The 25212-nt window shown below is 40.5% G+C and overlaps 3 protein-coding genes across 8 annotated transcripts in view; 2 read left to right on the top strand and 1 right to left on the bottom strand.

Annotated features, from left to right (window-relative positions):
* Positions 1 to 33: 33 nt before the first annotated feature.
* Positions 34 to 1515, bottom strand: LOC6630792 (secernin-3). The gene is made up of 3 exons (XM_002054614.4): positions 1246 to 1515; positions 1000 to 1187; positions 34 to 940 (listed from the first exon to the last, which is right to left on the bottom strand). The coding sequence occupies exons 1-3, from the start codon at positions 1402 to 1404 to the stop codon at positions 205 to 207; spliced, it is 1083 nt and encodes a 360-aa protein (XP_002054650.1). The 5' UTR covers positions 1405 to 1515; the 3' UTR covers positions 34 to 204.
* Positions 1516 to 1642: 127 nt separating this feature from the next.
* The window catches only part of Alh (coiled coil domain containing protein Alhambra), a 32880-nt gene continuing 9310 nt past the window's right edge, over positions 1643 to 25212 (top strand). For 4 of the 5 annotated variants that reach the window (XM_070207287.1, XM_070207290.1, XM_070207289.1 and 1 more), the window contains exons 1-6: positions 1644 to 1920; positions 4219 to 4286; positions 4790 to 5286; positions 5345 to 5541; positions 5601 to 6994; positions 7057 to 7144. In XM_070207287.1, coding sequence (XP_070063388.1) covers positions 4932 to 5286; positions 5345 to 5541; positions 5601 to 6994; positions 7057 to 7144 — 2034 coding nt within the window. In that variant the 5' untranslated portion in view covers positions 1644 to 1920; positions 4219 to 4286; positions 4790 to 4931. Of the gene's footprint in view, positions 1921 to 4218; positions 4287 to 4789; positions 5287 to 5344; positions 5542 to 5600; positions 6995 to 7056; positions 7145 to 25212 lie in introns of all 5 variants that reach the window. The other variant, XM_070207286.1, reaches the window with a different exon arrangement.
* On the top strand, positions 9173 to 14592 carry Mlp84B (Muscle LIM protein at 84B). 2 transcript variants are annotated; one of them, XM_015171382.3, is made up of 2 exons: positions 9173 to 9325; positions 11984 to 14592. In XM_015171382.3, exon 2 carries the CDS (start codon positions 12137 to 12139, stop codon positions 13610 to 13612), a length of 1476 nt encoding a protein of 491 aa, XP_015026868.1. In that variant the 5' UTR covers positions 9173 to 9325; positions 11984 to 12136; the 3' UTR covers positions 13613 to 14592. The 2 variants fall into 2 exon arrangements, with proteins under 2 accessions (XP_015026868.1, XP_070063396.1); XM_070207295.1 differs by lacking the exon at positions 9173 to 9325 and adding an exon at positions 10469 to 10485.

Raw genomic sequence — 25212 nt, forward strand, 5'->3', positions numbered from 1 at the left:
ATAGAAAATTATAAAATAAACGAGACGAAATTCTTAAATAGTTCGCAGTGAGCTAATCTTTCGAGTATCCTATCAATTTAATGATGTACTTATATGTATATGTGGAATGCACAAGTCAAATCGAATTGGAGCATCGTCCTGGTCGCAAGCTAATTGATTATCAATATATCATAATAACGTGATGCGATGCGCCATTTGTTTGGTCTAGCGATAGAACTTGACCTCGGCCTCAACGCAATCCTTGAGCAGCTCGTCCAGCTCATCGCTGGCATGATCCTGGAGCGAAAAGTAGTTGTTCAATTCATCGACACAGGAGCGCTCCAAGCTCCTCAAATGCTCCAATGCAGCCGGTTTACGATTGGCATGTAGACTGTGCAGCAGCGTCTGCTCTGCGTCAGGCTGCACCTGGGTCAGCGGCGATATACGCGGCTTGGGCGCAAATACAAACGGCTTGAACACTGACTCGGCGGCATTTGGCGTGCCAGTAAACCAGTGGCACGAAATTGAGCTGCCCTTGCTGCTGAGCATTGAAACATTTGCCGCTCGAGAGCCAGCACCGCTCGCCTCGCGCAGCGTCTCAAACATATCTTGCTGCGTGTAACTGCCGTCGCCGTCACCGTCGGGTTTCGGGCCGCACCAATCGGCTTCAGGCGCCTGCGCCTCCGCATCATGGGCAGCCGCAAAGTTAGCGGCCGTATCCAAGCCATCGCTGGACTTGTCAATGGTTGTGGTTACGGTTAGTCCACCGCTGGGCACACGCAGCCAGCCGGCTTGCAGTTTCTCGGCGGCCCACACTTTGCCGGCGCTACTCAATATCCAGGCAGCCGTGGGATCACACACTATAAAGTTCAGCTTGGCGCTGTCATTGCTGTGCTTGGCTACCAAAGCCCCAATACGATCAACGGCCGCCTCCGCCTCGTTGGACTCGGCCAGCGTTATGCTGTAATAGACGTGTTAATTAAAATATACTTACGTATACATATAGGTACTTTAACTTACCGCACAATGTCCGTGCCCAGCAAGCTGTCGCTGTCTGCCGCCTGTTGTTCCCCATCACTCCATGTCAAGCTGACGACCACGCCTCGTTCGTTGGCACCAAAGTCGCCGCCCCAAAGGGCCGGCTTCGGTTTTTGCAATATAACACGCAGAGCATCGGCCGACGGCTCTAAAGCAGCACCGCCATCAGTCTGACATGTGGCAAGTGTACACTATGAGTCATTAAGGTATGTCTGGCTGTTGGCTTACCTTCCCCTCCAGAACGTCGCTGACATCATAGTAGCAGACCTCCGTTGACACGCCTAAGCCGCCTACGGCGTCTGAATCTTCGGCATTGCGACCAAAAATTAGAGAGTCAGACGCACAGTTAACGGGCAGCACAACAAAGCAGTCAGCATTGGAGGACATTTTTCTTATAGTTTAAATAAAATATGTGCACAGACACAGGCGGATTTGCAAAATTGATTTTTCGCAACAGCTGTTGCAACACAGTCTGTTGATGCTAATTGGTGTCAACTGAATTCTGTTAGTTAACAGCTGATTTTACTTGAAGTTGGCTGCGAGAGCAAAATTGCGTTGACTGCGCTGCAAACGATATTTCATATATCGATTGCTGGAATTCATCGATTGATTTTCTTGTTCTTGCAATATTACCATTGCGAGTCACGGTCGCAGTGGTCTAAAAACGTTGTAAAAGTTGCAAGTCGTCTGAAAACGCTATAATTTGTAAAGTTTTAATGTAGCTTCGGGAGGCTACAAAGTGTTATTAAAAGCGGTTTATCTAGTATAATTGTCGCAGGTTGAAACGTCGTCGAAGAATTGCATTTGTATACAGCAGTCAGTGTGCAGGTGTTGTTGTCTCATTCGGGCGTAACATCGAGTTGGGTTGCAGTGCGAGCGAAACAACAACAAACAAGTTACAAGGTAAATACTCGTGCATACTGTTGTTGTTGTTGTTGTTGTTGTTTTTGTTGCTGCTGCTGGTGGATGTTCAGCGCCTTTTTTGTGTGTTGATTATTTTACTTGCGTGCTCTGTAACTCGTGGGCGGCTGAATCGTCACCGTCCGGCACTTGCGGCTTAAGAAAAACTGGGTAAATCCTTGTCAACTTCTAAACTGAACGCAAAATCAAGAAGAAAAACTCTCGAACGAGTTTGCGAATTGGAAAGCAAAGTGACAAATCAAGTGGCTGGTAGAGAAAATCAATATTCACATTGTGCCCGGTTTTCCAATAAGAATATATAGTGCGCTCATGAGAACAACAAACGCGTATCGAAAGAATTTCATGCTTAAACGCTGACGGTGGGCCTGCTACCGCTCCCTTAACAGATATTTCTTTTATTCCTTCTTGGCTTTGCTTATTTGTGTGTGCGTACGTGTGTGTGTGTGTGTGTGTGCGTGTGCCGCTTCGCGTTGCTTGACCACTTTGACCGCGCGCATTTTCATGTTGTTTTTGGACTGAAACTAGTTTTCGTTGTTTTTTTTTTTTTTTTTTGTTGCTGATCTTGTTGTTGTTTTTGTGTTGGGTTAAATTTTCACCCTGCCAGTGAATGTGATGACGTTTTAAAGTGCCCAAGTCTAGTTAATTTTAATGTAATAGCAGAAAATCAATAATTTGAAGCTTTGGGTATACACATTTTTGTGGAAAACTGGTTGAAATTCAATTGTGTGGCATGCTTTAAGTGTAAAAGCGGAACACAAACCACCCTCGCAATCGCTGCCCTGCTCCAACTCCTACTCCGGCGCAGCCCAGCCCCTTCAGAGCATCTTGCTTCAAGTGATGAAAATACATACATACATATAAAATATATATATATACACATAAAGTGCCGTTACATTCCTCCCCCAATGCGCCCCCTTATGCGGCATTTCGCGTTATATACACATACACGTACATATTATATATGTACATCTAATCTGTGTGTGTATCTGTCTGCGTGTAGGCGTTCTCGTCGAAAGTGCATTGCTCTGCCGCTACCCCTGCTCCAACGTTATATTGTAAACATTACAAAAGCTGCGTGCGGAGCGGCCTCGTTTTATGCGTCCGTGTGTGTGTGTGTGTGTGTGTGTGTCCGTGTGTTCAGCTCTTTTATTTACACTAACCGTATAAATGTTGGTCCCGTCGCAGTTGGCAACACGCGCATCGGTGCCGCTACCTTTTCGGCAGTTGGCAACGCGTTGACCCAATAACGGTACAACGAGACACCCGCATACATAAGCACACACACACACACAGACTGAGCATGAATGAAAGCCAGCATGGCTGGCACTCGGCGGCTGTCGTTGTTGTTGTCGTCGCTGCAGTAGCTAGAAAATCTCAGCAGATGCGACCCACATATGCATGTGCATAATTTTTGTGCTAATTAAACAAAATATGATATTGTACCGTGCCGCAAGAACAATACTAAGTGAATTATCAAATTCAACACAATAGCTGTGTAGAATTTAAACTATGTTTTATTTTTGTCGGTGAATTTGTTTACATCAAGACAAACAGAAAAGAAAAAAAAAACGAGCCATCGTCAAGTTCAATGAACCAACCAAACAGTGGAATGCTCAACCGTTCGAATGCCCGCGTGTGTGAGAGTGTGAGTGTATTTGTGTGATCGGTGCACGTAACCGAAATTTGTTGGTATTTTTATGGGATTCGATTATTGTGCCCATTAGTCGGACGATGTTGATATGTTTATCGCCATAATTTGTGCGCCCCAAATCAAAATCAAATACAACAACAATTGTTGAACGAAGTGCGTTGGCGGCACCAACAAAATATACCTTGACATTGACGGCTATATATGTGTGTGCATATGTACATATGTATGTGTGTGCGTGCATGTTTTTGTGTTTTGCAAACAGAACCTACTTTTGTATGTGTGAATTGTGCGCTCATGCTGTCTCGCTCTGGCGCACAGTGTATTTGCGTTGAGTATTATTTAATAAATATACCGGCCCGGCCTGCCGCTTGTCATTGTTTTCTTTGCTGTTGTTGTTGTTGTTATTGTTATGATTATTATTATTGTTTATGAATGCGCCAATGACCTTGCATATGGCACCTGCAATGCAACCGGCCACTGCAAATATCGATAACACAATTAGTCGATATATATCGATTGGAGGACTTTTGTTTTTGTCACAACTGTAGAACTTGCCTAAACGCAATTAAGCTTAATTGTTTAGCTATTTATACATTTTCATCATATATATTTCCTGTTATTTATTTTAGCTTTATACGCTTTACAAGGTTAGTTGACTGCTTGCACCTGTCAATTGACCCAATCTAATCATTTTCCGGTAAGTACCGTCACGCACTGAAATTGCAATATACAAAAATTCGCTCTGTAATTTAATATTTTGCACTACCTTTTAAAGGATCTAGAAGCTTATACTCATATGTGACAATGTCTATATATATATATATATATTACGCATATTTTAAATTTCCTTGCTAAAGGCTGAGTGTTTAGCTATATAGCCTGGTCAAATCTTGCCTACAAGATTTGCATATCTTTAATCCTTTAAACTCTATTAAAACAATCAAATCAAATTCGAGACTTATAACTAAATGAATCAAATATTTGAAAGAATTTTAATGATAAATATAAACTTATGAAACACAATATTATTGGAATCCAAGCTGACTTCCACTAATAACATGATTTCTAAGTTATATATTCGGGGTATTAGAAATATTAGATAGATAGACTTTTTTCTTGTTGAATAGTTAAGTTTATGCAAGTCTAGTTTGAATTATTTATATTTATTTATATATATATATATTTTCTTTGCTCTTGCAGTGGGTGCTTGTAAACAGACGCAATTCCTTCATCAGTAAATGCAAAACTGGAGTTGTTAGACTCCAGCAGCAACGACGACACCATTCAGTCCACCAACTTGAATAGAAAATTAATCAAAATTAAAAAATTTAAGCTGGACGATATGAAGGAAATGGTGGGCGGCTGTTGCGTTTGTTCGGACGAGCGGGGGTGGCCGGAGAACCCGCTCGTCTACTGTGACGGCCAAAACTGTACCGTTGCCGTGCATCAGGCATGCTATGGCATCGTTACCGTGCCCACTGGACCCTGGTATTGTCGGAAATGCGAGTCCCAGGAGCGCACCTCGCGTGTACGCTGCGAGATATGCCCCTCACGAGATGGCGCCCTCAAGAAGACAGACACCAGCGGCTGGGCCCATGTTGTGTGCGCCCTGTACATACCCGAGATTCGGTTTGGCAACGTGACCACCATGGAGCCCATTATACTGACTTTAATACCGCAAGAACGCTACTCCAAGAGTGAGTCATCTTTGCAGTAGCTGTTGCATTCACTAACTGTTTTGCATCTTATTTACAGCCTGCTACATTTGCTTGGAAATCGGGAAGCCAAATCGTGCCAATGTCGGTGCCTGCATGCAGTGCAATAAGGCCAATTGCAAGCAGCAGTTCCATGTGACCTGCGCCCAAAGCTTGGGCCTGCTCTGCGAGGAGGCTGGCAACTATCTGGATAATGTTAAGTACTGCGGCTACTGCCAGCATCACTACAGTAAATTGGTGAGTATGTGTTTGTGTGTTCTTCGTTATACACTCATGCCTTGTCATATATATTGCAGAAAAAGGGCGGAAACGTCAAAACTATACCACCCTACAAACCCGTACAACATGACACCTCCTCCGATTCGTGCTCGTCGCCCGAGAAGGAAATCGATTCAACCATGAACTCGGCCTCCACCTCAGCGACTAGCATCAAAATAACCAGCAGCACATTGGCCGCCAGCTCCACAAGCCTGTCAAGCAGTGGCAGCAATGTCTCATCCTCATCCAAGCAGCGCAAATCAAATGCCTCCGGTAAATCATCGATGTCATCGGGCAATAGCTCCGCAGCAGCAACGGGCCTACCAAATTCCTCAAGCACCTCCAATGCTGGCGTTGCGGCAACTCCTTCAACTGCAAGCAGTTTTCTATCCGGCAGTAGCAGCAGCAACTCCGCTAGCAATAACAATAATGCCATAAGCAACAGCTTAACGGGCGCTGTCGGCGGCAACGTTGCGGTCACACATACCTCAAACCCTAGCGGTGGCAGTGCCAGCGGCAGTGGTAATTCCATCACAGGCAACACGATACCTGGAGCCGGCAGCGGCAGCGGCAACAGTGCAATAGCGCCCAGCAATTCAAGTACTAAATCATCAGCCACCAGCTCGAGCAGCAGCTATAAAGATAAGCATAGTAAAAGCTTGGGCAAACAGTCAGGCTCAGGTTCCAGCAAGGACAGCAAGGAAAAGGATGGCGGTAGCAATTCATCAAACAACAGTTTTACACACTCATCAGCCTCGTCATCGTCCTCCTCCTCATCGTCGTCGCGCGAGAAGTCCTCAAAGTCATCGAAAAGCAAGGATATCGCGAAGGAAGCCACTGTCGTAGCCGCCAGCAGCAGCAGCAGTATTGCCACAAGCAGCAGCAACATGCCCAGTGCCAGCAGCATAACGGCCAGCAGCAGTTCCAGCTCGGCAGCACATGTATCTAGTAGCGGCGTGACTGCCGCCTCGATAAGTGAGCATAGTAATCATGCCCAGAACCTGAGCACGTCTGGCTTGCCCAGTTCAGGCGCCGGTGTTACGGGCAAACTGCAATTGGCCACCAATTTGGGCGGCGGCTTCGGAGCCGAGCTGCAAGCCACAAGCAGCAGCAGCAGCAACAGCAATGCCAATGCAAAGGAAGCGTCTGCCTCCATGACTGGCAACAGCAATGCAGGCAAATTGGAGGGTTTGTCGGGCGCTGGTACGTCCGCAAACAGCGTGCCCAATCCACTTGGACTCGGTGGCATCAGCTCCAATTTGAGCAGCAGCAGCAGCAAGACAGTTCCATCATCATCGATTGCCACAGCAACATCCACAACAACGACCGGTCACAGTCAGCCGTCGACAGCAAGCAGCTCCTCGGCGTCCAAAAAGCGCAAGGTGGACGCTGCCAAATCGATCACCAGCATCAACCTGGACGATCACAACAGGTAATTAACGATCATGAATCAATTTGGCGACTCTGTTTAAACATAAATCTTCAATGTTGCAGCTCATTTCGGAATATTATCAAGGATGTGCACGTGACGCTGACGCCTCTGACGGACTTTGAGAAGGAAATCGAGAAGAGCTCCAAGCGGGTGAGTCAATTTCTAGTTTTGTTTATCTCTGGCTCTCTGCGAGCACGTCCTATAAATAGTACAATAAACAATTCAACGGCAGCCAGAGCAAAAGCTCTTGAGTCAATTCGATGCTCTTAGAGTTCTCTTCAACTGCCAATATGCTCTCGCCTGGCTACAAAGTTGCCTTTTGAATAATAGTCTTCTAATCTTGTACACTTGTCTACAACTTGTCAAGTGCCAGCGCTGTTGCCGCTCTCGGCCCCCACACCCGACAATCAGTTGGAGAGGATGGGCTGGCTGGTTTGGTCAACATGATTCTATAACCATTTCACTCGCTCGCTTCGCGCAGCCGACGGCGCAGGCGCTTTGCCAACTTTCGTATCATATTTATAAGTAGAAATGCAATTATTAATGCATACACCTTTCTGAAAATATATAAATGAAACGTCTAGAAACACAAGGTGCGCATCTCGATACATGTGCAATATATGTTCTGTAGGTGCGCATACCCCAAAGAAACGCTCGAGAATTTCGTGTTTTTCAATAATACCCTCTATATTTGTGTACAACTGCAAAGGGTGTTTTCATTTTATAAATTCTGTGACGCATCTAACGCAATGTATATATATATATTGCATGCCAGCATCATCATCCGTCGGTCTCTCAGTTAAAAGTCAGTCAGAAAACCCTAAAGCTTTTTGCTCTTAAGATATCTCTTCCAAATTTGGTTTTACCAGTTTTGACACATCATCAAAATCTTTACGTTCTTTCCGTTACTTTTTTTACCTGTATTACGTTACATGTGCTATATGGGAATAGATCTACCCGGTTATTTCATATTTATTATCTGTTCTCGATAAAAATAAAAGTATGTATTATACACCTTATGAAGTAAAAAACCCATATTTAACATATTTAACAATTTATATTTAACAATTTATATTCACTGGTATACATTATTATCAATGTTATACTTCTGTTATACTAGCAACAACATCGTCTTAACAGCATACAAAAATGTTAATTATGTTTACATAATTATACGAGCATTATTTTAAATCAAAATCCAAGCTAATGAAAAGGGTAAACCAAAATATGATATAAAAGTGGGAAAACTTAAGTTAAATTAAAAAATACGTCCGGAAGGGTAAAACTTTGGGAATGGTCGCATCTGAATTGTAATTCTGTGATTTGAGAGGCGATAAAATTTCTGTAAGACCCATACAAAAACTTGAAAAAGTACTTATATTTAAATTTATTCTCAGCAAAATAAGAGTTTCAGCTGCGTTGTTTCTATTGATTTTATCTTTGTATGCTTTCGAATGGTTTTCTTTTTCCAGATACAGGGTATTTGCTAATCTATGATTAGAGCACCCTAACATGTTTTGATTTGCAGCAATTAGGGTATTTTTAATTTCGCTGTCTGTTTTCGATTCTATCAAGTATTTTCCATTTCTATTTTTCGATGTGATTGATGTACATTGACGTGTCCATGCCCCATTAATTTGCCTTTAATATCAAAAAATATGCACGCCAAAACGATGCATATTCATTTTTAATTAAATGCAAAGTGTACGTTAATTTATGAACAACATAACCACAAAAAAAAAAAAAATAAGTAGAATCAATGTTTGCTCGACCGGAAGATGCCCTCTTGGCTGTTGAACCAAATTGGTTGCCTTAGAGTGTAGAATACGTTTCTAGTTAGATTAGCCCAACAACTGTGGCCACAGGGTATTAAATGCATAATTACTGCTTTTTATATTAATTTTTCATGTTAATTTGGCTGCTGGAAAATTCGGCAAAATGCGATGTTAAATTTTCGATCAAATTTACGACAATGATCGCATTGAAGACGTCTTATACTATGCAACATTTTGATTTGTTGGGCCTGTTTGGTTTCTGTTGTTGTTGTTGTTGTTGTTGTTGTCTTTTGTTTTTGTTTCGGGTATATTGCCATCCCTATCGTTTGGCTGCGGCGACAAACAACTCGTTGTCATTGTCGCTATCGTTGTGCCGTGTGCAGACAAAATTTGCTCAGTCTTAGCCCACGTAGCGCCAGGGTATCGGGCCCCCCAACAAAAAGTTGACAATTTTCTAGCCCGCTCAGTCGAAAATCGTTGCTAACCGAAGCCAAAAGGCTCTACTACAATTAAGAAAGAACAATTTTTTGCGAATTTTTATTATTACGAACGAAAAGTAAATATATTCGAGAGTCTCGCACACAGCTGCATACACATCCAAATAACATTTAAATATATATATATATATAAATATATATATGCATGTAGAAAAAGTCGTGCTGTGCTCTGTAAATATCGGTTAAAGCTGCCACCAAAATCGCGCAGAATTGCATATGATGAAGTTTAATTATAGAAGCGCCGCACAAATTTGGCACACATTTTGACACCACGAAAAAAATAGAAAAATAAAAAGAAATAACGAAACTAAAGAGAATCAAAATGTAGCTCCATTGGGGAAACATTTCCCACGAACTCGTATTTATAGATGCGTTTTTTTAGTGAAAAAGCTTTTTGCCTAGCGTGAAAAAGAAAACACGCACAAAAATATGTAGAGGCTAGTAAAATTTGTAGAAATTTTGAAAAAAAAAAAAAAAAAAATGTGCGTAAAGTTGCCAGGACACTTCCACTATGGCAACTCTAAATAGATATATCTAGTTATATATCTCATGCATATTTGTGCAAAGGCAATAAATCCGAAATATGCTCCATGACCTTTGATCGTAGTGTAAACAATCGGAATGGAGATTCGCCTAGCATTCAATTAGCTAATCATGATAATGCATTTCTCAACTCGATTTGTTGAGCTGCACAAGCGTAGCAAGAATTTTCGCACAACATTTTCGCCCTGTTACCGCACATAAAAAAATAAAAATACAAAAAGAAAAACAGCAAGAGAATCGCCCGAATGATGTGAAATGAAAAACTTTTCAACGCGCGCGTGTGTGCATGTGTGTGTGTGTGTGTGTGCGTATGTGTAGAACAAGTTGAAAAACCACAGACGCCGCTGCCTTGGCTGCTTTTGAGATACACACGCACACACTCGCACACACACACACTCGCACACACACACACTGAGCAACGCACACAGTCATATTTCCATCCCACTCTCTGGCGAGATATTAGATGAAAATTGTTCCGCATCTAAAGTTTCTCAAATCAACTCAAAAACAAACCCAAAAAAAAAAAAAAAAAATATAGAAAAATCGTATAAAACTGAAGACGGAGCAAAAAGCCAGCGCCGTGTGCCGTGTGCACTCACAATTCTATAGATTAGTTTGCGTTGAGCAATCTTCCAGTTCAGTACTCAGTTCCTCCGTGTGTGGTGTTTGTGTCGATGTAGGTGCTGTTCCTTCACATATATATATATATATGTATATATATCTATATATCCGTATATATGTATATATTTATATATATTATATGCATATCTAAAACGTGGTGGCTGCTGAAACGATATTGCACCTGCACTAACCAATTGCCAGTTACCAAAAGTAAACATCTTCATTTGCATGCATGCATACATATTTGACCCACTGTACCGCATGCCCAAGACACGGACCGGGACAGTGACTCAGACTGATTGGAATAGATGGATTTTGGTCATCGAGAAGCGAGAAGCGTTCATATTTTTGTGTGTTCACCTGTGTTATTTTTATAAAAGTTTCTCTCGCAGCCAGAGACAGATACACATTTATTATTGCTCAAATTTGTTTGCAAGCAACAAAACACGAATTTTTCCTATTCAAAATGAAATATTTCTGTGTTTTCTTTTAGCCCATCATAGATAGATAGTGTGTGTGTGTGTTTGTCTGCGTGGTTGTTGGGTAATTTTCTTTAAAAAAAAAGCAAAGATATTCATTAGCGTACACTATGATTATGACAGATGATTAGCTAAGAGCTTATAAAAGATAATACTCAAAGAATTTGGACTAAATTTTCAAGCATATTTCGGTTTTAGATCATTTAAATACAGTCAATAGGAATAGACTCAAGAAGAATATATATAAATATTGCAAAACGGGATTTAGCACATGTACTAAATTATGACAGCAGCAAATAACTTTATATAGACTTTAGATCAGATAAAGAAACAGAGTCGAAATACACAATTAAATCAAAAAGTCAGTTCTAAATTATATGTAAATTTTATTAGAGTACTAAGACTTTAGATCAGTTACCTGGTACGAACATTGAGAACAACACAGACATATTGTTTTAGCACTTTTATTACATGTACTAAAATGTATAACAAGGCCAAGCTCCTTAAGCTCAGATCTCATACATTGACTTTCAAAGGAAAAATGAATATATGAAAACAATCTATATTGCTGGAAATGTGTGTTGGTACATGTACTAAAAAGTATGTAAACAGCCTCAGCTAGAGTTAATGCAGACTTTTAGATCAGTTAACAGCATTCAGACTAACATGGTACGAACATTTTGAACGACGCAGACATATTGTTTTACATGTACTAAAACATAAAACAAAGCCAAATTTCAAGCTCTTTCATATCAGTAAACTTATAGAAATACCATAAGATAATTTAAAAGGAAAAATTAATATTTATTGATGAAAAATATTGCTTGAAATTTGTGTTTGGTACATGTACTAAAATGTAGAGTTAATGCAAACTCTTAGATCAGCTACTTTTCGTCTCATGCAGCGCTTAAATCATCATCATCACATCCACCAGAACCAACAAAAAAGTATACAAAAAACCAACATCTCCATCAAAAAACCAGCAACGCCAGAGCTTTGCTTCAGTTCGCTTGGCCCGAGACAATGCTCGCACTGAATGTGGTGTTATATTCTGCTCTCTGTTTGCACTTTCAGATAATAAGCATAATATACATAGATACAGATACGGTTAATTGTACCCCAGGTCGTGGTTAGAGCTCAATTTGATTGGAAACATATACACATACATATATATATATATATAGATATATATCGCAACTCGAATAAACAAATACAGTCAGTCGCATAATGCCCCTTCAACCGATTGAATCCCCGAAATGCCCGCGCTGCGGCAAGAGCGTATACGCCGCCGAGGAGCGACTGGCGGGCGGTTATGTATTCCACAAGAACTGCTTCAAGTGCTCCATGTGCAACAAATCCCTGGACTCGACCAACTGCACAGAGCACGAGCGCGAGCTCTACTGCAAGGTATGCCACGGACGCAAATACGGGCCCAAGGGCTACGGTTTTGGCACCGGCGCCGGCACACTCTCCATGGACAACGGCGCACAGTTCCAGAACGGTCACGATGTGGTAAGGAATGGCGCCCGTCTTGAGCCGCGCGCCATTGCCAGGGCGCCGGAGGGCGAGGGTTGCCCCAGATGCGGCGGCTATGTCTATGCCGCCGAACAGATGCTGGCCCGCGGACGCGGCTGGCACAAGGAGTGCTTCAAGTGCGGCACCTGCAAGAAGGGCCTCGACTCGATACTGTGCTGCGAGGCGCCCGACAAGAACATCTACTGCAAGGGCTGCTATGCCAAGCAGTTCGGACCCAAGGGCTACGGCTATGGCCAGGGCGGCGGCGCCCTCCAGTCCGATTGCATTGCTAGCGACGAGGGTGCACCGCAGATGCGCGCCGCCATCGAGGTGGACAAGATCAGGGCGCGTCCCGGCGAGGGTTGTCCGCGTTGCGGTGGCGCCGTCTTTGCCGCCGAGCAGAAGCTGTCCAAGGGCCGTGAGTGGCACAAGAAGTGCTTCAACTGCAAAGACTGCAAAAAGACGCTGGATTCGATCAATGCCACCGACGGACCTGATGGCGATGTCTACTGCAGGACCTGCTACGGCAAGAAGTGGGGACCACATGGCTATGGCTTTGCCTGCGGCTCTGGTTTCCTGCAAACCGATGGCCTGACCGAGGATCAGATCAGCTCCAGTCGCCCCTTCATCAATCCCGACACCACCTCCATCAAGGCGCCCGAAGGCGAGGGCTGCCCACGTTGCGGCGGTGCCGTCTTTGCGGCCGAACAGCAGCTCTCCAAGGGCAAGATGTGGCACAGAAAGTGCTACAACTGCACCGACTGCCATCGTCCACTCGACTCGATGCTGGCCTGCGACGGGCCCGATGGCGACATCTATTGCAAGGCCTGCTATGGCAAGCACTTTGGTCCCAAGGGCTTTGGCTATGGCCATGCGCCCACGCTCGTCTCGACCAGCGGCGAGTCCACCATCCAGTTTCCCGACGGTGGTCCATTAAATGGTCAGAAGACCTCCGGCGGCTGCCCGCGCTGCGGCTTTGCTGTCTTCGCCGCCGAACAGATGATCAGCAAGAGCCGCATCTGGCACAAGCGCTGCTTCTACTGTTCCGATTGCCGCAAATCTCTCGACTCGACGAATCTCAACGATGGACCCGATGGCGACATCTACTGCCGCTCCTGCTACAGCCGCAATTTCGGGCCCAAGGGCGTGGGCTATGGCCTCGGCGCGGGCGCTTTGACAACGTTCTAAAAAAAAAAAAAAAAAAAAAAAAAAACAAACAAAAAATGAAAACAAAATGCAAAACCCCCCAGCCACAACTTATTTAAATTACCAGCAACAGCAGCTATCGTTCCGATCATTATTTTCCGTTTTCAACTTCTAGCTGTTACCCAGAAACTAATTCAACTTATCCACAATGCTAGCTAACTTAGTCTTCGGTTTTCCAACGATTTTTGATGAACGAAATGCAGAAACGTCTTATGTTTTTGTCTTAGGTTATGTGAGAATAAGCTTTACAAACAGAACAAAAAAAAAAAAAACAACAAAAACTAAACAAAAAAATAAATAAAAGAAACTTTGAAAAAAACCAACAACAAAAAAATGAAGTTCAAAAACTTACGAAAAACCAAAAACAAATAATGCGAAATTAACTATCGAACGCCAACTAACGAATCAAGTACCGACAATGGCACAGGCTAAAAAAAAATAAATAAATATAATATATAATAATAATAACAATATTATAAAACTGAAAATAATAGAGAAGCAGATGATGCAGGCTAACATTGGGCACAGTTGCAGCTAACAGTTTGGAGGGGCAACTGTACCGCGGAGATATTTCTATTTATGTTGTTCATCGACTTCAATGCGAAAGAAAGTATCTAATATGCTCCAATATAAAACCAGAGAACTAATGTAGAGAGCTATTGCTCCCGATGATAATTATTATAACTGATAAATGATAAATTATAAATGATAAATAATGTTGATGATGATGATATATGTATGTATATTTAGCTTATTTAGTTTATATGTTAATAAGTACTTGCGAAATCTTGATGATATGATATTTTTGAAATATTCGTTTTTGTTTGCGTTTTCCTTATTTCTGCTAATTCGAATTCATGAGCAATGTTCGGTTTCATGCAAATACTTGGACTCGCTCTATATACAACACACATAACATCCAATAATATATGCCCCAGTGGGTTCCATGGAAACAAAACGAATCTTTTTGGAATTTGTGTTTTCTGACTTAACAATTAATTTCATTATTTTCATTTTGTTTTTCTTTTGTCGGCATACCTGTATTATTTGATTTTCAGTGGGTGTTTACTGTGGGGTCCATATATATTTCACGTTTGTTTGGCATCTCAGATTGAGCCACCGCATTTGGTCTATATTTAGCTGTCGACCGATCGACCGACTTCGTGAAAAATACAAAATAATTGCTCAACTTGCGTTGGCTATACTTAAGTGTCGACGTGGCTATACCTACATATATATGTATATATATATAAATATACTGTGTATAGTCAGTTCTCATTCGAAGCATACGAAATGTTCCATAAGCGTATTCGAAACGATTTTCTAAATATAAATATGATGCTAATATGCTGCATTGCGCCCAAAAGAGAGAGAGAGAGAAAGCTCCTCTCTGCCTCGGCCACGTTTCACTCAAGAGAGTTGATTTGTTTATTACACATTTTGTTTTCCCACGTGCTTATTCAGCTTTTTTTTTTTCCTATTGCAAAATGCGCTCTTGAGCACGCTCTTGAGCTATTTGGTTTTTGTAAGTTATAGTATTGAAATTGGAATTCATGTCATGTCGCATTTTCGAAACTGAAAAGCACTTTCAACTAATTGAAATGGCGACGTTTTGACTTTTAATGTCAGCGTCATCAACCGAAAATTTCTCACAAAATATTTACAATTTTTGCAATATTTACAATTCTCTATATTCTGGCAAACTAATTGAGCCTGTTGTACTGAAGAATTATAGAGTATTTGGAGTATTTAATGCATTCGTCAAAGCTACTTTATTGACAAACAGGCAATGGAAATGTTAACCGAAAATTTCTCAAAATTATTTACAATACAAACCGCATGCAAGTTTCTTGGCTAACTAGTTAATCCTGTCTTGATGTTCGATATTATAAATAAAATATATCTTTGTGAAGGATTCATAATTATTATCTTGTTCTTGTCAAATGTGATCATATCGCTCAGTATACCCTTGTGTAGGGTATTCTAATTTTGTCATGAAATGTGTAACGCATAGGAGGAGATATCTTCGCCCCTATAGAATATATACGCATATTCTAGATAAGCGTCCAAAGCCGAATCCTCTCTCGGTTTTAAAGCTATCGTCTTCTATTAAGACCGGATCGGACACCTATATCGTATATCTGCCATAGGAGCGATCGGTCCAAAAGTAGGTTCTTGTATGAAAAACTCCTTAGCTTGTCAAGATATCTTACCCAAAATTGTCATTGGAAAGTTTTATAATGCTTCCTACTTAACTGTAAATTTCAACATCGGATAACTATATCATATAGCTGCCATTGGAACCATCTGTCAAAAATCGAGTACTTGTATGGAACATTTGTTTGTTTTTAAAATATCTCACCCCAAATTCGACATTTATTAGTTTTGGCATACCCTCCACATTTATGCAAAATCTTATTTGCATCGGTTCATTATATCATATAGCCAATATAGGAAACATCGGTGTAATAGCACGATCTTGTATGGAAAACTATTCTGTTTTAAAAGATTTTCGACCTGCACTTTTCTCGGCAGAAATGCCTACAAGGGCATCAACTCTTCGGCGTGACGTGGTAATCTTTAATTTTCCGTTTTAATTAAAAAAAGAGTTTTTCTGCGTTTTCTCTATTAGTTGATTAAATTCTCACAACTTTCTGGGCATTTTCTACTAAAGGATAAATAACAACAACAACAAAATAAAAGCCAAAATATATCCTAGTTGTTTTATTTATACGTATAAAATGCGGGTTTTTATTACTAATTAATTAAAAACAAATTTAATTTAAAGAAAAATGAGTCACGCAGTGAAGCGTAGAATATTTAGGCTTTCACAGCTGTATTTAAATAAATAACTATTATTCCAGGTTAGATAATAACAAAATTGATTGATTTTTCTATAAATACACCCTCAAGCAATTTGTCTTTATTAGTTTGCTTTTATTTAAGAAACATTTACGACACAAGGCAAGACTCACATTTTACACAAAATAATGACACTTAAGCGTAAGGAAGTCATTTATTTAATGGGTTCTCTTTAAATTGAGGACACATTTAATTTTCGCAAAATTATATATTTAATATATATAACAAACAAAATCTGCCTAAATAGTTTGAATAACAACAGTTCAAGTTTTTCCTATGACAAATCGAAATAAAAATCTATTTTAAGCTGGGAAAACGTGAAATTTCCTTGAGGACATATTCCATATTTAAAGCCAATTAGTTCAATAAAACAAATAATATTTAAGGCTTTCGATATCCATTTGAAATGTTTTCAATGTTGCAAATACAAGTTTTAATTTGTGATAGGTCTCAAAATACCCTATAAAATGAGTTAAATGCTTAATATTATAGAGTATATCGTTATGAAGAACTTAACATACGCAATCTAAAAGTTTGTTGTTGTCAAAAGTAACTTTGTTCATTTTAATTGAAAAATTGACATTTTTAATTAGTTTAAAATATACTTGGATTGCACCAACAACTCAATAGGATATCTGAGAGTCTTGGATTATACATTAAGTATTCCTTAGTACTATGTATAGGGTATTAGAAGCTTGTCATGAAATGTGAAACGCCTAACAGAAGACGTCATAAATAACAATGGGCCCTTTGAGATCATTTCGTAATCCCATGAGTTTCAACCCTTCTACTGTTTTCAGTTTTCACAAAATCGATAAAAAGAAATCCATTTTTAGATCAGGTATTTGGAGCTTAACACTAGCTCATCTTTAAGTATAGGGTATCTCCAAGTCGTGGCATATAACACATTGTCTTAGTTAACTTGGTATTTGAAATAGATAAAGCCTTTTGTATATATCTTTTGTATGCCATATTTGAGAGCTCATCGTTGAGTACAGGGTATCTGCAAGTCGAGAATATAACACTTTGTCTTAGTTAACTTGGTATTTGAAATAGATAAAACCCTTTGTATATATTTCTTATATGCCATATTTGAGAGCTCATCGTTGAGTACAGGGTATCTGCAAGTCGAGAATATAACACTTTGTATTAGTTAACTTGGTATTTGAAATAGATAAAACCCTTTGTATATATTTCTTATATGCCATATTTAAGAGCTCATCGTTGAGTACAGGGTATCTGCAAGTCGTTTACTTTAGTTAGTATCTGAAATGACGTTGGCAACGAAAAATAGTTGACGTTGCCATGCCAGGCGGGCGGCACACTCATCCGAATGCCACATACCATACCACATACAAGCATATAGATACTTATATTATTTTCTTTAATTTTTTTCAATAGCAAAAATAAATGAAATAAATTGTCTGAGGTCGTTTGCAGCCAGCCAGGTGTGTTTTCGATATGCTATTCACTCGTTGTTCGCGCTGCGATACGTAGCTATGCCATATTTTTAGACCTTCCTAGTCAGCGTCTATTTTTGAGTGAATCGTTTTTCAAACATTTTTGCACATATGACACATGCAAAACAGATCTTAACATTTTCCGATTGATAAACAACGTCGACGGATGACTATGCTGATGAGCTCTAAATATAGTTCATATATTTATATATATATATATATATACATATTTCTTTTTGGCTTTAATTAATCTTTAATATCTTGTGATCAGTGGCGCGAATGGATTTATGTGTGAATGAAATATGTGTCTATCTGCATATTAAGGCGTTCTTGATTACGAAACAAAGTATGGCATTAAGACAAACGTGAGTGGGTGGGCTCGTCTTGACGTACAGGAATATACACATATCCCAAGGCTTTCAAGTGGGCAAATCAAAGCAAATAAATGGTTAACAGATTGCCTTTTAAACCCATTTCTAATTTGAATGATATGCTCCAAATATCTTTCATTCATTACATTCATCATTTTGATTACCTTCCACATCCCACATACCGATTACATTTGCGCATTTTATGGCCAAACTATCGATTTCACATTACCAAATCTTTGCGCTCTGTCGGAGAAGGGGGGGGTTGTGCATTTGGGGCTGTTTTCAAGCTGGTCACATTGACTACAAATTATAAAGTCGAAATTGCAGTTCATTTTTAACATGGAACAATAACCACATTTATTGTAAAGAGCAACAATCACAAACAACGGGCGGTTTGTCAGACTGCGCAAGTAACTAGAAGCACGCCGAAGATTGAATACCCTTGCAGAAGTATTTATATATAAGTTTACTTATATCTAAGATGCATAGTTTCATGATTGTATAAGATTAATGAACACCAATCGACCGATTTGACAGTTATATAGTGTTCCGATCCGGTCAATTAAAAATGTACATATATTGAAAATATATATGTATATACTTTATCAGATCGGAGAGTCTTCTTCTATGCGTTACACATTTCGCGACAAGAAAGAGAATAATCATAATCGGAAGGACCTCATGCTGTGTTATTAACAGTACTGTGGTGTTGGTGGTGGTTGTGTCTATGACCTCTGCCTACTGTGCGTGTGTGTGTGTGTGTGGGGTGGTTGGTGATAAGTTATAAATTTGTCATCCGTAACTGTATTTAATTATGAGCGCATGTCAAAATTGATATTGAACTATTGAAAACGTGCTCTCGTATACTGTATATATACAGCGTATAAGAGAGAATCGCACAAATTTTTTATGCTCTCGCTGTTTGTCGTTTTATGACAGTGCCTCATAAAATTTGTTGTACCGGTGGCTTAACTGATTCCCGCTCTGAGAAGTCATAAAAATCAAACATTTCGCCAAATGATTTTCCGAAAGCAATTAATTGTTTTGTACGGCAGGAGGCCGAGTTACGCTAGACCTACCGTCAGGTTTACCCGGCAACAAATTCCATACCTTTTTTTTTTTTTTTTTGGCTGTGGGTGTGCGTTGCCGGCGTTCGTCCTTCCTGCATTTGACATATTCATAGGCGCGACACGTGTCCCGTCTGAGTTTTATTGTCGTACATTTTACTTTTATAGCGGCAAACGTTTACTCGCTTACCTTTTCAATATTCTCATAGCTGACACGGATACTGTTATAAAGCATAGTTTAACAGATGTTGCATTTATAGATGTTAATAGTGTTTGGCATTTGCCAGTTACAGCTAATCTATTGTTGTATCTGTTAAATGGCTGTTAATTCACTTACAGTGCGTTGACAGTAACTCGTCTCTTATGCACTGTTCCCACCCACCCATGTGTGTGTGCGTGTGCGTGTGCGTGTGCGTTGTAAATATTTATTTGGCTGTTGACATTTTTAATAAAACTTGATCTTTGAAATATATTTGCCTAGCCATAGCCCCTTTATGCATTTTTGTTTATCAATTTAAGCCACATGAAATGAGTTTATTCAGTGAAACGCGGCCTGATCAAATATTTGCACGCAATATGCTCTGTTTGCTCCTTGATGTGCCAGTTGCCCTTTTTCAAGTTGAATGACCCAACCGAGCGGACCGAAATCCCAAATGCGACCAGCATCAAGCACCTGTCTGGCCCGGCAGCAGAGCCTCTTGCTCTGATGCATATGCATTAATGGATATAACATGGCTCAGGCCTTAGAGTCTGTTAATTAAGCATGTCGAATGGCTGTCGCTCTCATCACAGCGAAAATTCTTTGTTGTCGTAGAAACCTGAAGGTACAACAACGACAACAGTTGCATATTAAAATTAATTTTTTAACTTTGTACGTTTATGACAATCCGGCGCCATTATTGTGCTCTTTGCCACCTTCTTTGATTTGATTACAAGCAAGCTAGCGGGCTGAGCGGGAGCGGAAAGGGGGACAGTGACAAGTAGTGGGAGCGGGTGCGAGAGCGGGTAAGGAGAACATGGCCAACCGTTGACTATGCAACGGCAATGTTTGTGCCGTTCCCATTTTCCAGTCGCTTTGCGTTGTTTGTTTTGTAAAACAGGCACGCTCAGCCGAGCTGCAGCTCCTCCTGCTGCTCTCCGTCGTCAGGTAAATGCCACTTAACGTTATTTTTTCTACCCCATGATCTTTCGGTCTTTGTATTTCCATTTATTTGCATCACAAATTATGCTACCTCTTGCTCTTCCGACTCCGACTCTTCTTTTTTATTTATTGGCAATTGCAAATGTCTGTCTGGTGGTCTGTGGGACTCCTCTGCTGCCACCTCATTCTCCTGGTTAACATCGTCTTACAATTCAATTATTTTTTATTTTCCTGTTTTGTCTTCTTCAATCGTCGACGGCGCTGTCTGGCTCAGGCAGCAACAGCAACAACAACAGAATTAACCTGCATGCAGCACCCGCCCCCGTTGATAGCATTGCATAAAGCACACGAAACACATACGCAGAAGCGAGAGCGAGAGCGAAGGAGAGAGCGCGAACAGTCGTTACAAACATTGTTGTTGTCTGTTAGTATGTTGCAATGGGCGCTCTCTCTCCCTCTCTCTCTCTCTCTCTCTCTCTCTCTCTCTCTCTCTGGTCTATTTGCGCTCACGCGCAGCTCAAACTGTTCCCATACGATGTGAGTGGTTAGGAACAGTTAATCATATAAAACATTTATAAATATTGAGCCCAATTAAGCGAGCAAATAATTTCCAGTACTTTTTCTATTATTTGTTATCTCCTCTTCTTACAATTTGTTTTGCTAAGCTTTTCGTCGTTTTCGCTTCCTGGTCATTTAAAGTTGGCTGTCTGCATTGATAACACTGTCGTCACTGTTGTTGGCGTATTATATTATTACAACATCAACAGCATTACGACATTCGCTGTGTATTAGAGCTTGCATTTGTGTTGGTGTGTGCATTTGTATCTGTGTATTTGAGCGCTTGTGAAAGATTCACTTTTATGCGTTCTCCTTTGACGAACGCTTCCCAGTCAACATTTTGTTCGGCAAAAGTCATTACAGATAAGAAGTATTCTATAGGGACGACATTTGTGCTTTTATTATTATTTTAAATATCTTTAACTAAACAAAATATGATAAGAATAGTCACACAAACTACATTTTTTATTACGTTATTTTTATATATGTATGTACGTTGTTAAAAATTAATATTTATGAGAAGTTCAAAGTAGCATAAATTAATGCGTCATAGGGAAATTTTTATGATTAAAATATTTCTTGATAATTTCCCCTATATTCAAAACTAATATAATTACCAATTAAGTTTTTGCGTCACTAAACCTTATCGTCGTGCTCTCAATTTTGTTCACTGGGTGACGTTTTTCCAGTTAAGTTGTGCTTACTCTCTGTAGTTGTGTGTGTTTATTTTTATGCTGTCGCTAAGTTGGAGTTCTTATGCGCGCTTCATTTTGTTTTTGTACATGTCGCTGTCATTTGTATTGGTGATGGTGTGTGTGTGTGTGTGTGTGTCTGGCCTACGTGCAGACATAACATGCAGTCTATACACACATACATACATCAATAATCCCTCACTGAAAACCGGCTGCAGATAACAACAACAACAACTGGGAACGGCGCTTTCCTCTCTCACTTAATGCTCAAATACCCAGTAGGAAACGATGTAGTGCAAAGCGCTTCTGTACGTATCAGTTTATCACTAACATAAATTTATATAAAATATATCAAATATATTCTGGCATTTTCAAAAATCTTACGGCATTGTTTGATTCTTGCATAAATTTAAAATATTACAGTTATATGCAAACTTGTTGAATCCAAATACCTAAGACTATTTACAAAACTCTTGAAAAAAAAAAAAAGAAACAGTGCCATGTAAAACGTTTACATATGCATCGTGTAGGCAAAACACCACCGCGCGCTGTACACGAAAAGGCAGACATATGCATAGGTAGTTTTCCTGCTGGGTCATGTTTGTGTGTGCTACTGCAGCAACAAAAACCGTCGACGGAGAGCAGAGTTTAGTATAACTCCGCACGGCCAGCAACTCACAACGCTGTCGCGGCCGCCGTCTTGTTCTGGTTTTCGTCTTTTAAGTTGTCGTTTTTTGTGTATGCATAAGAAGTGCATGTGTATTCGTTTTTGTGCATTGTTGCAATCCAGGCATTTGCAAATTGTTCAATTTTGTCAAAATTTGTTAAATTATCTACTGTAAACGGCGCAAATAATGCAAATTGAACGCGCGTAAAGTGTACAATATTTTCTGGCCATCAGTGTTAACAACAAAAAGTTGTTTTTCTTGTATGAAAACTGCTCAAATATTAGCCGTTCACGTGGCCAGCGAAGCACATGTTTTAAATGCTGCCAGAAAAAAAGCTAATTTCCAACTAAAAGAAATTCAATTTGTGTGTTTTGTGTGAAGCTAAAAAGAAGAAAATAAAACGATTCAACGAGTCGTGTTTATGTATGTGCCAGAGCGAGAGAGCGAGATAGAGAGAGAGCGCGTGTATTTTGCGCTAACAGAGAGAAGGAAAGAGGGAGAGCCAGCCAGCCCAGTCGCCGCCACGCAAGTTATTCACCCCAACAACAACAACAACAGCAACAACAATAACAGAAACGCACACTTTGACAGTTGGTTCTCACTTATGTGCACTGTGATTTACGTGTGTGTGTATGTGTGTGTATGTGTGTGTGTGTGTGTGTGCGTGGTTTGAAACACAAAAAATAACAGCCTAAAGAGCATACAAAATAATAATATTGAAAACGAATCAACAACTATTGAAACAACAAGAAAAAGAGAGAGAGAGAGAGAGAGAGAGAGCGCGAGAGAGAGAGAGTGAAACTGAGATTGACACCAAGACTATGCTCCCATCCGGCTAATCACAGTGGGCACAAAACAAAATTGACGCTAAAAGAACAGTCAAAGCACAGAGAACGTAAACTTGGCTTGCAGCCAAACAACAGAAACAACAAAATCAAAGGCAAACAATAAAAAAAACGTAGAAGAAGAGGAAGAAGCCCAAACTGTGATCTCCAAAGGGACAACACACACGCACGCACACACGGCATACAAAATGATGATGATGGACACACTGGACGCCCAGCCGATGGACGTGGCGCCCGCTGTGGCCGTTGCGGCGACCACAGTTAGCAGCACGCTGGACTTTACGGCCACCATGGTGAGCATGGCCGCTACGGCGGAGAGCAACAACAACAACAACAACAACAGCAACAACAATCACAATCACAATCACATGGAAATGGCCGAGTACAAGGAGCATCGCAAGAACAAGAAGAAGAAGCGCGAGAAACGCGAAAAGGACAAGGAGCATCGGCACAAGCATCGCGAACATCGCGAGCATCGCCGCCATCGGGAACGCGACCGAGATCGAGACTCAGCCCATCTGCAGCAGCAACAGCCGCCGCATCCACATCACAACAATAGCCAGCACTCGACATCCGCCTCGTCATCGCCCTCGTCCGCCTCGACAACGCCGTCGGCCACCATCGAGTACGTTGGCGGCTCCGCCTCGGCCTCGCCCTCCTATTTGGGCGTCGGCGGCGGCACTGCTGCAGCTGTCACTGCGGTCGGTGGAGGAGGTCCCGCAGCTACCACATACCCGCACAATTTAAAAATACGTTTCCTGCTCTCCGGGGTAAGCAGCCAGCCAAGATGCACTCTCTATGTCTAGTTGATGCCACCGATTGGCGCCCTTGTCGCCCCCAAGACGTGGCATCTGCCACAGCAACTGCAACCGAATTCGAAGACACCTTTAACACAGTCCACGTTCTATTTTGAGTGTTTTTTCTGGCAGCTGATGAAAATCTTCCACAAATTGCCATTCTTAGTTTCTTGGGAAAAACTCCATAAATCCCATTTACGTCCCTTTCGAGCATATCCTGAACTGTTTCAAATCAACAAGATTGACTGAAATTTCGATAGGGAATGCAGTCATAAGTATATTCAGATTCATAAACAAGAAATAACAACAGAATTCTATTCAAAATGAAAGTTAAATTATTGTGAACAGGCGTTAGAATTACAGTTAATTATTATCCACTTTTATCAGGAATAACAACAGATATATCACGATAGATAAAGGAATAAATTACACTAACATCAAATCAAAATCGATTTCAAAATCCGATCACAGTTTTGAATATCCTTGAACTTAGAAATTTCTTATTTCAAATACGAATTTTAATCGATTTTTTGTTGTCAGCTTCAGCCTCTAATTGCCTATCGATAGCACTTTTGTCAGCCTCGAATTGCCTATCGATAGGTTTAATCGATTGCACTTTTGTCAGCCTCTAATTGTCTATCGATAAATCGCACTCCAAAGCTCAAAACCATAGAAAGTTATTGAAATAGGAGGGAATTATATCATATGTAAGCATTTCTTGGGTTCTATTATTCAAGATCTTTATTTAAGAACTTTAGTCAATGATTGATATAAAATTGAAATATGATATATAGTTAGAATATATAAATTTATAAAGAACAGAAGCTAAAGACGCGATGTTAAAAAGTGGAATTTAAAATGGGGCTACAATTTTGGTAATAGGGGAACAGGAAACTTATTTCAGGAAACAAACTACTTTGACGTGAGGATTGGAATCCTGAAGGTGTTCTTGAGGAGTATTTTTATAAACTATTAATCTAACTTATAAACTGGAACTGGCTAAGAACTCACAATAGACTCAAATTCGAATCGATATGTTATTAAAAGGAGCGTCTTTTTTAGAGCACACCGAAAGCGAATACCCTTTAAGCAAAAGTCCTTCGATGCAGTCCTCAATTTGC

The sequence above is a fragment of the Drosophila virilis genome, chromosome 2 (genome assembly GCF_030788295.1).
Source record: "Drosophila virilis strain 15010-1051.87 chromosome 2, Dvir_AGI_RSII-ME, whole genome shotgun sequence".
NCBI lineage: Eukaryota > Metazoa > Arthropoda > Insecta > Diptera > Drosophilidae > Drosophila > Drosophila virilis.